Genomic DNA, 14,686 nt, shown 5'->3' on the forward strand with positions numbered 1-14,686 from the left:
TGAGGAATTCTTGAGGGCCACCTGCTTCCATGTCCTGTCCAAGAAAGCTATGTGGAGATTTGCATGTAATGATGGGAGATGGAGATTTATCTTTCCTTTAAATCAGGGGTCCCTGCATGCCAGCAACCAGGCCACCCAAACAAGCAAAGCCTCATCCACGGGATACAGGCAGCATGTGAAACCACACCCTCTCCAGGCTGCAAAAAAACCTCTCTCCATGGACCCAGTCCCCAAAAGGTTGGGGGCCACTGCTTTAAATAGATCATTTCATCATTCCATCATCATGAGCTATTTTTCATGACCTGGCATTCTGTCTTGCATATCTTTATTAGAAAACCCTGGCCCCTCCAGAATATGGAGAAGAGGGGAAGTCTCCTTATAGATACTGCAACAATAAAACTTTGGAAGTAGAATGAGGTTTTACGCTGGGGAAGTCCCTTATTAATTGGCAGTCTTCAAACTATAGTTTCTTTTTCTAACTCAGGAAGGCTTCTACTATATCAATAAGGAATGGTTCAAACTCTCTTCAGAGAATCTCCGATGTGGATGCGATTCCTAAATACTTATGGAACTGGATCTCAGTCCAGTTACCCAATACACAGTCTCAAATTTTCACATTCCTAAGTGAAAATAGAGAGACAGTTTGGTGGTATTGATGTTGAGGCATCAGGCTAGAAACTGGGAAACCATGAGTTCTAGTCCTACTTTGGGCACAAAGCCAACTGGGTGACCTTGGGCCAGTCACTTCCTCTCATCCCTAGAATGGAAGCAATGGCAAACCACTATTGGAAATCCTAGCTATCAAAACATTCCTAGTTAACTTTTTCCCCTTTGTCCCTTCCCATTGCTGGTCGTTTCTCTCCCCCTCCACCCCATTGTCTAATCATATTCAAATAAATTGTTTTCAAAATGGCTTTCTTGCAGATGCAGCCTTCTCCCAGGGCAATGACCTTGAAGTTTGTCAGTGAGAGACAGGGGTAAAATGCTACCGGTTTGCTCCAGTTCGGGTTAACCGGTAGTGATAAAAACTACCGTTTTGGATGAACCTGTAGTTAAAAAATGCTACCAGTTCAGTCGAACTGGCAGTTTAAAAAAGCTACCAGATTGTCCGAACTGGTATTTCTGATGATTAGCTGTGCCGCATGGTTTATATTCGCTAGAAAGTAGGAAATCTTGCTTTCTAGTGAAGCTAAATCACTCGACACAGCTGTTCCCCCACCCCTCGCTGTTCTACTTACCTACTGAAAACTTTTTTCCATGCGAAGCGCAGATTTGGTGCACACTGTGCATGCACGTGCAGCATGCTTTTGGTGCGTGCTGTGCATGTGCACGCACAGCACATTTGGCACGCGCTACGTATGGAACAAACCGGTGGCAATCCACAAAGGATTTCACCACTGCTGAGAGGCACTTTCACTGAGGCACATTCCTTTCCTTTCCTCTGAGCATTGCCCCCTCTGCCTCCCCCGTCCATGGCGGACTGACAGCTAGTGAATGTGGCGCTCAAGCATATGGTGGCAGTTCTGAAAAAAAACTATTTTAATACAGGAATGTGAGGGAGCATCCATTTTATGAGGAATTGAGTAGAGGACAATTGCACGAGCCTAAGTGTGAAAGAAAGAAAAAGTAGTCATAGAGGACACAGGCTGAAGTAAAAATAATCAGGGAGTTCTAGCCTATTTAGATAATTCTCACTTTAAGCTAAGCGTCTGGATGCAAAGGAAGTGCAGAATGCAGAGTCCTGGAACTATCTCTAATGCCTCTAGTGGTCAAGAGCATTATTGCAATGTTGAGCCTTCCAAGAAAGGCTAGGTGTGGTGAACAGTATGGATAAATGCTGAGAATTTCAGCTTGTTTCAGTGTAGGTTAACTGTTGGAAAACCTTACCTGTATGTGCCTCTCCTTCATCCCTTCCAAGCTCATCAATACTTTTCTCCCTTCTCCTGACCAGGTAGAACTGTTTCTTCCAATCTTCCATCCATTACCAGCACATTATGATCAACAGATCAGGACTACAGGCAGTCCTTGACTTACAACAGTTCGTTTAGTGAACGTCCAAAGTTACAATGGCACTGGAAAAGGTGACACATGACCAGCTTTCACATTGGTCATGTGATCAAAATTCAGACATTTGGCAACTGATTCATATCTATGACAGTTGTTGTGTCCCGGGGTCACGTGATCCCTTTTTAGCAACCTCTCAACAAGTAAAATCAACCAGGAAGCCAAATTCGCTTAACAACGGTTTGATTAATTTAACAACTGCAATGATTCACTTAGCAACTGTGGCAAGAAAGGTCATGAAGTGGGGCAAAACACACTTAACGAGTTTCACTTAGTGACAGAAATGTTGGGCTCCATTGTTGTAAATCAAGGGCTACCTGTGTAGATGTTTTAATCGTTTGGCACACTCAGTTGATTCGTATAATTCTACCCTTTATACATCTCTTTATACAAAAGATTCTGCTCCTTTAAGGCACTTTTCACACTTCCATGAATTTATAAAATTTCATCCTCCTATGGGGTATAAGATGAATGATTGTGCACTCATACACTTCTGCATTCGTGACACATGGTTCCTCCCCAATATGTATTTTCCCATAGGAATTATAATTGCTTCGGTTCTGAAGTTTCCAGCATGTCATGCGTGTATATGATTTCCCTTCTAAATGGATCCTCTGATGAGAAGGATACCTTTCACCCTAAAACTCCATTAAGGCTCCCTTCATTTACATTGTCTTTTTATGGAAAGTAAGGTTTCTGCTAATTCAGAAATAATTTCCATATTCAGTATATTTATTTTCTTCCAGGTAAATCAATTTATGGGAATAAGCAAAAAAAGAGGCACCAAAACACTTTTATAACCTTGAAACATTTACCTACTTTCTCCACTGAGCAAATCCTTTTGCAAGAAAAATAAGGGAAGTATTTTAAATGCAGCTCTTTCCAGGTTTGATACATTTAATGGAAGCCCACTTTTACCTTTCAGCCTTCAGGCCTGCCAGGCTCCTTCAGTGGCTGAATGTTTCTATGGATGTTATATTACTGATTCCAAGTAATTGCTTTTTTACATTCAACTCATTTATATGGTTTCTCACCCGTATGTATCCTCCTATGGCAATTAAGACCACTGCTATCTGTATAGCACTTTCCACACTCCATACATTTATAGGGTTTCTCTCCTGAGTGAATTCTTCTATGGCTACTAAGGGAACTGTTTTGACTAAAGCACTTTCCACACTCACCACACTGATACGGCTTTTCACCTGTGTGGGTCCGCTTATGGGAACTAAGGTCACTGGTGGTCCTACAGCCCTTTCCACACACCACACATTTATAGGGTTTTTCCCCAGTGTGGATCCTTTCATGGGACGCAAGTTCTTGAGGATCACTGAAGCTCTTTTCACACGCAGTGCATTTGTAGGGTTTCTCCCAGTGTGAATTCTGTAATGTATTACAAAATTTTTTTTCTGACTGAAGCTTTTTCCACATTCCTTGCATTCAAATGGTTTCTCTCCAGAGTGCATCCTTTTGTGGCAGACAAGGGCCCCCGAGTCGTAGAAGCATTTGCCACATTCGGTGCACTTATAGGGCTTTTCCCCTGTGTGGATCCTTTTATGGCTATTAAGGTTACTTGTTTGATTGAAGTGCTTTCCACACTCGATGCATTGATACGGTTTCTCTCCAGTGTGGATTCTTGTATGGGAAGTTAGGTGGCTGGGTTTACAGAAGCTCTTTCCACACTCCAGGCATTTGTACGGTTTCTCTCCCGTGTGGGTCCGTTTATGGGTTTGAAAGGAGCCAGAGGTGGCAAAGCACTTTCCACACTGCAGGCACTGAAAGGGCTTCTCCCCTGTGTGGATTCTGTGATGGGCAGTAAGATTACCAGATAAACGGAAGCTTTTTCCACACTCCATGCATTGAAATGGTTTTTCCCCCGTGTGGATCCTCTCGTGTGACTTAAGATGAACTTTTTGACTGAAGCTGTTTCCACAGTGCAGGCATTTATAAGATTTCTCTCCTTTATGCATCCTATTATGTTTAGTTAGCGTATCACGTCTATTGAAGCTTATTCCACACTCCAAGCATTCATAGGGTTTCTCCCCTGTGTGAATCCTCTTATGCTGAGTAAGGGCACTGCAGGTCCTAAAGCATTTCCCACACTCTGTGCATTTACATGGCTTCTCTCCGGTGTGGACCCTCTTATGTAAATCGAAATTGCTATTGTGGGTGAAATTCTTTCCGCACACCATGCAATGATATGGCTTTTCTCCTGTATGGATCCTATTGTGATAAGTGAGGTCACTTGCATAGCGGAAGCTCTTCCCACATTCCAGGCATTTACATGAATAATTCCCAGTGGGGCCTTTTTTCCTGGGATTTGGTTCCTTGCTCCAAGGAAACCTCGTTCTACCCTCCCTGCATTGATACAACCTCTCCTCTCTGTGGATGCTTTGGTGGGAGGTAAGGGCTGCACTGGTTTTGAAGCTCTTTCCGCAGGTGATGCATTGATGCTGCTTCCTATCTTCGTGGACACTCTGATATGAATTCAGGTGATTTTTCTGACTGATGTTTTCTCCAAATTCCAGGCCTTGGAATGGATCCTCTGTTTTGGGAATGTTTTTATGGAACGTAAGGGGATGGCTTGTATAACAGTCACATAATCTCAATTCACCTCTGAGTATTTTTCCGCATCCTGGACATGCTCCTTTTTCTTGGGGATCATCACTGTGCAAGAAAACGCTGATATCTGCATATTGGGAACTAGGGTGTTTCCCCAGCTCCTCCTTTAACTCCTTTTCTTCAGGCCTTTCCTTTTCACTCATTCTTTCTGCAACTTCCTTATTGACTGTTAGAAAAGGGGTTGCCATCTCTTGGCCAGCATCCACTATCTTCAATCCATCACCTACATGGGAAAAAAAGAAAAAAGGAAAGTTGACACAAACTGAGGTGTGAAAGGGATTAAGCATCATTGTTGCATTCCTTATTTGAACATTACTAAAACTCTCACCACGATCTTTTTTCTTTTAGCTGTGATTCTTCTCTGCACTTATCAAGTTGTGTTCAAAACATGGTGTTATGCTTCATATCTAGTTGATATAAGATCTGTGCAAACCCATAATGCTTAACCCATTGCTTAACGCATTGTAAGCCGCCTTGAGTCTCCGGAGAAGGGCGGCATATAAATCAAATTTAAAATTTGATTTTAAAAAATAATAATAATGCGAGAGTTGGAAGGGACTTTGGAGGTCTTCTAGTCCAACCCCCTGCTTAGGTAGGAAACCCCATACTATTTCAGATAAAACAGCAAAGGACTTGCTTGCTATCAAACATCCTAACAATATTCTTGAACCTACAATGCAGAAGAGAAGGTGAAGTGAAGAGAAGGACTAGGGAAGACATGATGGCAGTCTTCCAATATTTGAGGGGTTGCCCAAGAGAGGAAGGGTCAGGCTATTTTCCAAGGCACCTGAGGGCCAGACAAGGCATAATGGATGGAAACTGACCAAGGAGAGATTCAACCTAGAAATAAGGAGAAATTTTCTGACAGTGAGAACAGTCAACCAATGGAACAGAAGTTGCCTTTGGAAGTTGTGGGAGCTTCATCACTGGAGGCTTTCAAGAAGAGACTGGACTGCCATTTGTTGGAAATGGTGTAGGTGTGGTCTCCTGCTTGGGGAGGTTGGACTAGATGACCTACAAGATCCCTTCCAACTCTGTTAATCTGCAATATCCTTTTTAAATGCACTATACTGGCACAATACTTTTTCCACTGATGATATAAAACAAGCAAATAACAAATGAAAAGGAATTCATGAAGGAAAGAAACTGGGGCAAATTCAATCCTGAGGATTAAAGGGCATCAGAAGGACCCTTTCTCCCTTCTGAGGGGGATCTTCCTGAGTGACTCCCCCTGAACAATGGAACCAAGGGAGGGACCATCCTCCTTTCTCTCCTACCTGGTCATTTAGGAGGAAGGACCCTTCAACTGCATTGGAAGCGGAGATAGGAGAAGGCCAGATCTGAGGTTTGCAGGTGAAGACTGCCCACTCTCCCAAGCCCTTCCCCCACATTATCTCCCTGGTGTCCAATGGGACCAACCCAGTTAAATGGCTGTCCAGTTTATTTTAGAGAATCTCCAGTGATTGGGGTAGCCGCAACTCCAGAAGGCAAACTATTCCAGGAGAAAGTGTTGACTGCAGAAACAATCTTATGGGAGATTCAAAAAAGCAGCATCTAAAAGTCAAGAACTTTCCCCTCTCACCCAGAACTAGCCGAAGGGAAACGAAAGTGGAAGCTGCTTATCCCCTTGCCGGCAGGCTTTGCCCCTCGCCCGGATTCCGCTCCCTGAGAGAGGCGTCCAGGGCAATTTTCGGGCAACGCCTACCTCGCACCTCCTCCAGCGCCGCTGCCTTCCCAGCACAGCCCGTAAACTGCACCTTTACGGAAGGGCCCACCTAGGGCGATTTAAACTGCAAACAGAGATTGTTTCTCCCTATAGAGTCCCCTCTCTCCTCCCTAATCCTCCAGGTTCTCCGAGATCCTATAGACCAGTGCTTCTCAACCTTAGTAGCTTGAAGATGGGTGGACTTCAACTCCCAGAATCCCCCAGCCAGCAGCGCTGGCTACGGAATTCTGGGAGTTGAAGTCCACCCATCTTCAAGCTTCCAAGGTTGAGAAACACTGCTATAGACAGAGTCTCTCCCACCGACCGAAAGCTTTTGACAAGAGGGCGCCCCCGGGCGGATCCTATCTTAATCCTGGGAAGCAAAGGGGAGCGGACTCCCGAGGTGATCGTCAGAGAGCAATTAGGGTTTAGGAGTTTGAGGGCGTAAAGTTTGGACGTTGTTCCCATCTTCCCACGCCACAGTTGAGACTACAGTCACTTTCCCAGCGGAAACCTCTTTTTGCAAAGAAACAGGGTTTTTTTATTTTAAAAAAAAACTTGCTTTCCTTTGCTGTGGCTGTCCCTTGTTTGAATAACAGAAGTTATCCCCGCCTACGGAATTTTTCTGCAGGTCTGTTGTGCTTGACAATAGCTATCTTCCCCTCCGTTGCAGTAAAAAGCAGCATCTGCTCCCCCTGCTGTGAATTTAGCATTGAAGCGGGATCCTGCATAGATAAGACACGAAATCCAAGCAGAACTGGGACATCCAATTTCATATCCTGTCCATAGAAGGCTATGCTTAGATTTGCTTGTAATCACCAGGAGACTAGAGCTTTCCCTTGGATAGCTTTACTAAAACCCCAGGGCCCTAGCAGAATATGGAGAAGAGGGGAAGTCTCTTGAGAGATACTGCAAAAATAAAATATTGAAAGTGGAATGAAGAGCTACAGTAACAATATGTCTATGGAGATTCTCAGTCATCTGCATCATGGTTGTCCCAAAGGTGCTTTTTCAAGAGGAAACTGGACTTTCTGGCTTTTCTTTGAAGATGTTTCTTGGATGAGAAGGGAAACATCTTCAAAAAACCCCAGAAAGTCCAGTTGCCTCTTCAAAATGTACATTTGGGACAATGAGTAACTAAGTAGCTATTTCTGTTTACTCACCAGGAGATGAGCTTCACCTATACCACAATATATTTTGATCACTAATCGGACAAGGGGTTATCAAACTTACAGATGGTGTCTATTGTAGGAAGGTAGCACCCACCCCTTTCCTGGAAGAGTGAAATATTTTAGGAAATATGAAAAAGGCAGAATATTATATTTCCCTGGATAAGAAATATGAGAAGCATATTTTACAGACAAAGCAGCTCCCACCTTCCTGCCCCCCACCCTTTGTCAATGGGCCATTAAGGCCTGGGCCAGTCTATTCTACATAACAAAGATCTACCTCCTTCAGGCAGAGCCATAGTAGGAATTGCCAAAGATAGGATTAGCCCTCTACACAATAGCAGCAGAAACCACATGTGACCTGGGAAGCACATGTGACCATCAGCCAGCAAGGCCCCCACCCCCTGGGAGTCTGACAACCAATCAGGATACTCTTTCAGGGCCCCAAGAAATGCAGAGCCAGAGAGAGCATAAAAACCCGAGGATTTACTGTATCTGCCCCTTTTTCTGTTCAGGAACTCAAGCCATGTGATCCTGTCCACCATTAAACCATCTTTCCAAGCAGTCTCCATGTTTCCAGTGTCTGTTTTCCCCACTTGGAGCAGAACCCAGAAGGATGTTTCTTCCAACACTATTTTTAAAAACAATTTATATCTCACCTTTATATTGTGGAAACAAGGTGGTCCCTTTTGTTGTTGTTGTTTTATATCAGCCCTGCGGGGTAGGTCAGATAGAATAAAAGCCATCAGCCAGCTTCTGTGCATAAATAGGGATTAGAGTTTATAGAATAGAATAGAATTCTTTATGGCCAAGTGTGATTGGTCTCTCTGTGTGTACTGCTAAGCAAGGGAGCTGACACCATTTTTTCCCCCTCTGACAGTATTGGAGAGGGCAGAGTTGCAGAGTTGAAAATAGAATAGAGCTGGAAGGGATCCTAAAGGTCTTCTAGTCCAGTCCCCTGCCCTGGCAGGAGACCCTGGCCTATCCCATTTCAGACAAGTGGCTGTCCAGGTCAAAACTCAGACTTCATAGTCTCTGGATACATTATTCATTGGCAGATTAACATATATTTGAGGCCGCAGGAGGAGGAACCAAACTCCGCCCCTCGAGCCCCATTGGGGCCGAACAGACTCGCAGACGACAGACATCAAAGGCACCAGCTTCCTCGATCTCTCCAGCAGCTCCAAGGATTAAAGGGAACGAGTGCTTCTCCCTAGAAAGGCCCTTCTGAGGAGCGGGTGGCCCTTCCGGCCCTCTCCTTCTCTGCCCAGGCGGAATCGCCTCAGGGCACATCTCTTTGGGGCATCTTGAGAAGAGAACCTTCGGGAAAGAACCGTTGGAAGGGGCGGGGCTAGGAGTTCCCGCATCTCTGAGGGAGAAAGACGCTCTCTTCTACTAGAAGGGTGGTAGCACAGAGGGATTCCGCCCCAAACGCCTCTCCCAGGGGAGGACTTCCCAGCTGGAAGATGCTAATACTTTTTTTTTTCTTTTTTAAGCCCCTGATTTGGGATGATAAAAGCCTCTGCGGGACATGAGGAGAAGCTGTGGGAGAGCAAAATGGTGGTCCTGAAGGGGGAAAAAAGCCCCAATACCATTCGAATTCTCAAGGAAGCGTATGAATTTTAAATAAATAAATAAATAAATAAATAAATAAATAAATAAATAAATAAATAAATAAATAAATAAATAAATAAATAAATGAAATATTGGCCAAAGACATCAGGCACTAGAAAAAAAATTGCCTCATATAGCGATGAAGGAGGCTTCCCTCTTCGAGGCACATCCAGCTTCTTTGTTGATGGTACTAACAAGCATCTTTCTTGACCAACAGCCCCTGATCTGAAGTGATCCGAGATGGCGGCTGTCACACCTCTGTAACCTTGCTAACTGTATTTGGAGTTGTAATCCCTTCCTATGAACTTGGGCTTTTCCTCATAAATGGATTGTATTTAGAGCCTGGCCTTCACAGTTCTCTCTCCAGTTGTCAAGAATCAAATTATGTCTTTCACATACTATACACCACTAACCAGGGATTCTGTGCAACAGAAGGCACCCCATATCAATTCCAACTTACAATCAAAATAATGTTGAAATGTATTCACACTTATGTCTGTAGCCATTTGTACGTTTTGCCCATCCATAATCAGCACAAATGTCTGTTCCCAACAATGTAAATTGGCATCCTCCACCCAATTCACAGGTATATATTAGGAAGGAATAGGATAGGGATAGGTTAGACTAGGCTGGAATAGAATAGAATACAATAACAGAGTTGGAAGGGACTTTGGAGGTCTTCTATTCCAATTCAGTGCTACTCCTACATCACTTCAGACAAATGGTTATTCAATCTCTTCTTAAAAACTTCCAATGTTGGAGAATTTACAACTTCTGGAGGCAAGTTGTTCCACTGGCTAATTGTTTTGTCAGGGAATTTCTTCTTAGTTCTAGGTTCCTTCTCTCCTTGATTAGTTTCTATTCATAATCGGCACAGATGTCTGTTCCCAACAATGTATGTTGGCATCCTCAACCCAATTCACAAGTAAATTTTAGGAAGGGAAAAAAACCACTTACATTCCATTTGGCAATGATTTAATAAAACCTGGGTGTTTCCAATACCTCACTGCATATTTATATTTGGGGCATATGCTTAGTTACATTCCATTAAGGCAAGGTATATTGCACCTATTACACAGACAAGATTTTGGCGTCCCTCTTGTAGTAAATTGAAGCTCTTCCATAGGTGTCCTATAAACTCCTTGGTCGACCATTTTATTTCTTCTCTTTCCCTTCCTTCACTCTTAATTCATTTTTTACTAATCTTAATCCACACCACCTATCCATTTTGATCAAAAATGGAACCACTGAAGTTCTTTCCACACTACAGATACATATATGGCTATTCCTCCCAGTGGCACCATTTATGAGTTCACTCTTCTGAAGGAAGTGCCTTCAGTATTATGGGAATAGGTAAACAAGAGGCACTGAACAACTTTTGTAACCTTACGTAGTTTCTACAATGAGCAAATTCTTTTGCAAGAAAAATAAGGGAAATGTTTTAAATAAAGCTCTTTCCACACGATACATTTAATGGCTTCTGTGAATGAATCTTTCTACAGATAATACACTGATTTTTACTAATTACTTTTTTACATTCAACTCATTTATGTGGTTTCTCACCTGTGTGTGTCCTCCTATGGTAATTAAGACTATTGCTATGTGTGTAGCACTTTCCACACTCCATACATTTATATGGTTTCTCTCCCGAGTGAATTCTTCTATGGCTATTAAAGGAACTGTTTTGACTAAAGCACTTTCCACACTCACCACACTGATAGGGCTTTTCACCTGTGTGGGTCCGTTTATGGGAACTAAGGTCACTGGTGGTCCTACAGCCCTTTCCACACTCCACACATTTATAGGGTTTTTCCCCAGTGTGGATCCTTTCATGGGAAGCAAGTTCTTGAGGATCACTGAAGCTCTTTTCACATGCAGTGCATTTGTAGGGTTTCTCCCCAGTGTGGATTCTGTAATGTATTATAAAAGTTCTTTTTTGACTGAAGCTTCTTCCACATTCCTTGCATTCAAATGGTTTTTCTCCAGAGTGCATCCTTTTGTGTCGAACAAGGGCCCCTGAGTCGGTGAAGCATTTGTCACATTCAGTACACTTATAGGGCTTTTCCCCTGTGTGGATCCTTTTATGGATATTAAGGTGACTTGTTTGTCTGAAGCGCTTCCCACACTCAGTGCATTGATATGGTTTCTCCCCAGTGTGGGTATTTCTATGGGATGTTAAGTGGCTGAATTTACGGAAGTTCTTTCCACACTCCATGCATTTGTATGGTTTCTCCCCTGTGTGGGTTTGTTTGTGGGCACGAAGGCCAACAGAACTGGCAAAGCACTTTCCACACTGCAGGCATTGAAAGGGCTTCTCCCCTGTGTGGATTCGGTGATGGGCAGTAAGGCTTGTTGAGTCACGGAAGTTCTTTCCACACTCCATGCATTGAAATGGTTTTTCCCCCGTGTGGATCCTCTCGTGTGACTTAAGGTGGACTTTTTGACTGCAACTCTTTCCACAGTGCAGGCATTTATAAGGTTTCTCCCCCTTATGCATCCTATTATGTAAGGTTAGAGCACCACTTCTGCTGAAGCGTTTTCCACACTCCAAGCATTCATAGGGTTTCTCCTCTGTGTGAACTGTCTTATGGGAATTAAGCTCACTGGAGGTCCTGAAGCATTTCCCACATTCTGTGCAATGATACGGCTTCTCTCCAGTGTGAATCCTCTTATGTACATTGAAATTGCCATTTTGAGTGAAACTCTTCCCACACACTGTGCAATGATATGGCTTTTCCCCGGTATGGATTCTATTGTGGAAAGTGAGGTGAGTTGCAGAGCGGAAGCTCTTCCCACATTCCAGGCATTTACATGAATAATTCCCAGTGGGGCTTTTTTTCCTGGGATTTGGTTCCTTGCTCCAAGGAAACCTCGTTCTACCCTCCCTGCATTGATACAACCTCTCCTCTCTGTGGATGCTTTGGTGGGAAATAAGGGCTGCACTGGTTTTGAAGCTCTTTCCGCAGGTGATGCATTGATGCTGCTTCCTATCTTCGTGGACACTCTGATATAAATTCAGGTGATTTTTCTGAGTGATGTTTTCTCCAAATTCCAGGCCTTGGTATGAATCCTCTATTTTGGGAATGTTTTTATGGAACGTAAGGGGATGGCTTGTATAACAGTCACATAATCCCAATTCACCTCTGAGTATTTTTCCGCATCCTGGACATGCTCCTTTTTCTTGGGGATCATCACTGTGCAAGAAAACGCTGATATCTGCATATTGGGAACTAGGGTGTTTCCCCAGCTCCTCCTTTAACTCCTTTTCTTCAGGCCTTTCCTTTTCACTCATTCTTTCTGCAACTTCCTTATTGACTGTTAGAAAAGGGGTTGCCATCTCTTGGCCAGCATCCACTATCTTCAATCCATCACCTACATGGGGAAAAAAAGAAAAAAGGATTAAAGGGCATCAGAAGGCCCCTTTGTCTCCCTTCTGAGGGGGATCTTCCTGAGTGACTCCCCCTGAACAATGGCACCAAGGGAGGGACCATCCTCCTTTCTCTCTTACCTGGTCATTTAGGAGGAAAGAGCCTTCAACTGGATTCATAGTGGAAGGTTTACTTTTACTTTTAAAGCTAAGTGGTTACAAGATAGGAGAAGGCCAGATGTGAGCTTTGGGAGGCGAAGACTGCCCAGTCACTTTCCCCTCTCCCAAGCCCTTCCCCCCCAATTATCTCCGTCGTGTCCAATGGGATTCAAGCACATTGTTTTGGTAACAGTTCTGATGCTTGGCGGGCATGGCCCTTGTCTCCATTCCATTCCCATGCTTGAAGAGGCATTGGGAATGGTTTCGTTTCTGGGCTCCCTCCCCCCTCGGTTCATAGCAATCTGGCATCAGCGAAGGAATAATGGGGCGATGACGGAGGGCTCACAGGAATTCCTCCGGGAAATTCAGCAGCCATTTCAATCCAAGGCTTCTGGACGTGACACAGCATCAGAGAAAGCTCCATGGGAAATGATCATAGAACACAGAATCCTAAAACTGGAAGAGACCTCAGAGATCTTCTAGTCCAACCCTTTATACTATTCCGGTCAAATGGCTGTCCGGTTTATTTTTGAAAGCCTCCAGTGATTGGGGCACCCGCAACTCCGAGAGGCAAACTATTCCAGGAGAAAGTTTTGACTGCAGGAACAATCTTATGGGAGACCCAAAAAGCAGCATCTAAAAGTCAAGAACTTTTCCTCTCACCCAGAACTACCCGAAGGGAAAGGAAAGTGGAAGCTCGTTACCTTCACGCCGGCAGGGAAAGGCGGCTCTGCCCCTCGCCCGGACTCCGTTCCGCGAGAGAGGCGCGCAGGGCAGGATCCGCGCAACGCCTTCCTCGCAGCTCCTCCAGCACAGCCCGTAAACTGCACCTCTCTCCCACCGCCAGGGATTTAAAGTGCAAACAGAGAGCGTTTCTCCCTGTAGAGGCCCCTCCCTCTTCCCTCCTTCTCCTCCAGGTTCTCCGAGATCCTATAAACGCCTTCCCGCTGACCGGAAAGCTCTTGGCAAAAGGGCGCCCCCGGGCTGATCCTATTTTAATCCTGGGAAGCAAAGGGGAGCGGACGCCCGAGGTGATCCCCCGGGGAGGAATTAGGGTTTAGGAGCTTGCGGGTGTAAAGTTTGGACATTGTTCCCATCTTCCCACGCCACAGTTGAGACTATAGTCACTTTCCCAGCGGAAACCTCTTTTTGCAAACAAACAGGGTTTTTTTTATTTTTAAAAAAACTTGCTTTCCTTTGCTGTGGCTGTCCCTTGTTTGAATAACAGAAGTTATCCCCGCCTACGGAATTTTTCTGCAGGTCTGTCGTGCTTGACAATAGCTATCTTCCCCTCCGTTGCAGGAAAAGGCAGCATCTGCTCCCCCTGCTGTGAATTTCGCATTGGATGGTGCATGGATAACACACCACCAGGAAATCCAATTTCATATCCTGTCCATAGAAGGCTATGCTTAGATTTGCTTGTAATCACCAGGAGACTAGAGCTTTCCCTTGGATAGCTTTACTAAAACCCCAGGGCCCTAGCAGAATATGGAGAAGAGGGGAAGTCTCTTGAGAGATACTGCAAAAATAAAATATTGAAAGTAGAATGAAGAGCTACAGTAACAATATGTCTATGGAGATTCTCAAGTCATCTGCTGTCATGGTTGTCCCAAAGGTGCTTTTTCAAGAAGCAACTGGACTTTCTGGATTTTTCTTTGAAGATGTTTCTTGGATAAGAAGCTAAAAGTCTTCAACCCCCCCCCCCCCAAAGTCCAGTTGCCTCTTGAAAAAGTATATTTGGGACAATGCATATCTATGTAGCTATTTCTGTTTACTCACCAAGAGATGAACTTCACTGGTATCACAATATATTTTGATCATTAATCAGACAAGGGGTTATCAAGCTTACAGATGGTGTCTATTTTTAAAAACAATTTACATCCCACCCTTATTTTGTGGAACTCAGGTTGGTCCCTCTTTTGTTTTTAATTTTTTTTAAAAAAATCAGCTCTGCGGGGTAGGTCAGATCGAATAATTGGCACAAAGCCA

The 14,686-nt window shown here is 44.1% G+C and overlaps 2 protein-coding genes across 2 annotated transcripts in view; both read right to left on the reverse strand.

The window, feature by feature from the left end:
• Positions 1-8,850, reverse strand: part of LOC139309842 (uncharacterized) — a 44,323-nt gene extending 35,473 nt beyond the window's left edge. Inside the window, exons 1-4 of the mRNA XM_070934044.1 lie at positions 8,689-8,850; positions 6,389-6,458; positions 3,543-4,906; positions 3,149-3,480 (exon numbers count right to left, since the gene is read on the reverse strand). Of these exons, the coding sequence (XP_070790145.1) occupies positions 3,149-3,480; positions 3,543-4,906; positions 6,389-6,458; positions 8,689-8,850 (1,928 nt within the window). The remainder of the gene's footprint in view (positions 1-3,148; positions 3,481-3,542; positions 4,907-6,388; positions 6,459-8,688) is intronic.
• Positions 8,851-10,714: 1,864 nt separating this feature from the next.
• Positions 10,715-14,027, reverse strand: LOC139311757 (zinc finger protein 665-like). Its single transcript, XM_070936261.1, has 2 exons — positions 13,943-14,027; positions 10,715-12,546 (listed from the first exon to the last, which is right to left on the reverse strand). Exons 1-2 carry the CDS (start codon positions 14,010-14,012, stop codon positions 10,715-10,717), a joined length of 1,902 nt encoding a protein of 633 aa, XP_070792362.1. The 5' UTR covers positions 14,013-14,027.
• Between the last annotated feature and the right edge of the window lie 659 nt (positions 14,028-14,686).

The sequence above is a fragment of the Pituophis catenifer genome, unplaced genomic scaffold (genome assembly GCF_029215685.1).
Source record: "Pituophis catenifer annectens isolate HBS135680 unplaced genomic scaffold, rPitCat1.0.hap2 SCAF_2, whole genome shotgun sequence".
NCBI lineage: Eukaryota > Metazoa > Chordata > Lepidosauria > Squamata > Colubridae > Pituophis > Pituophis catenifer.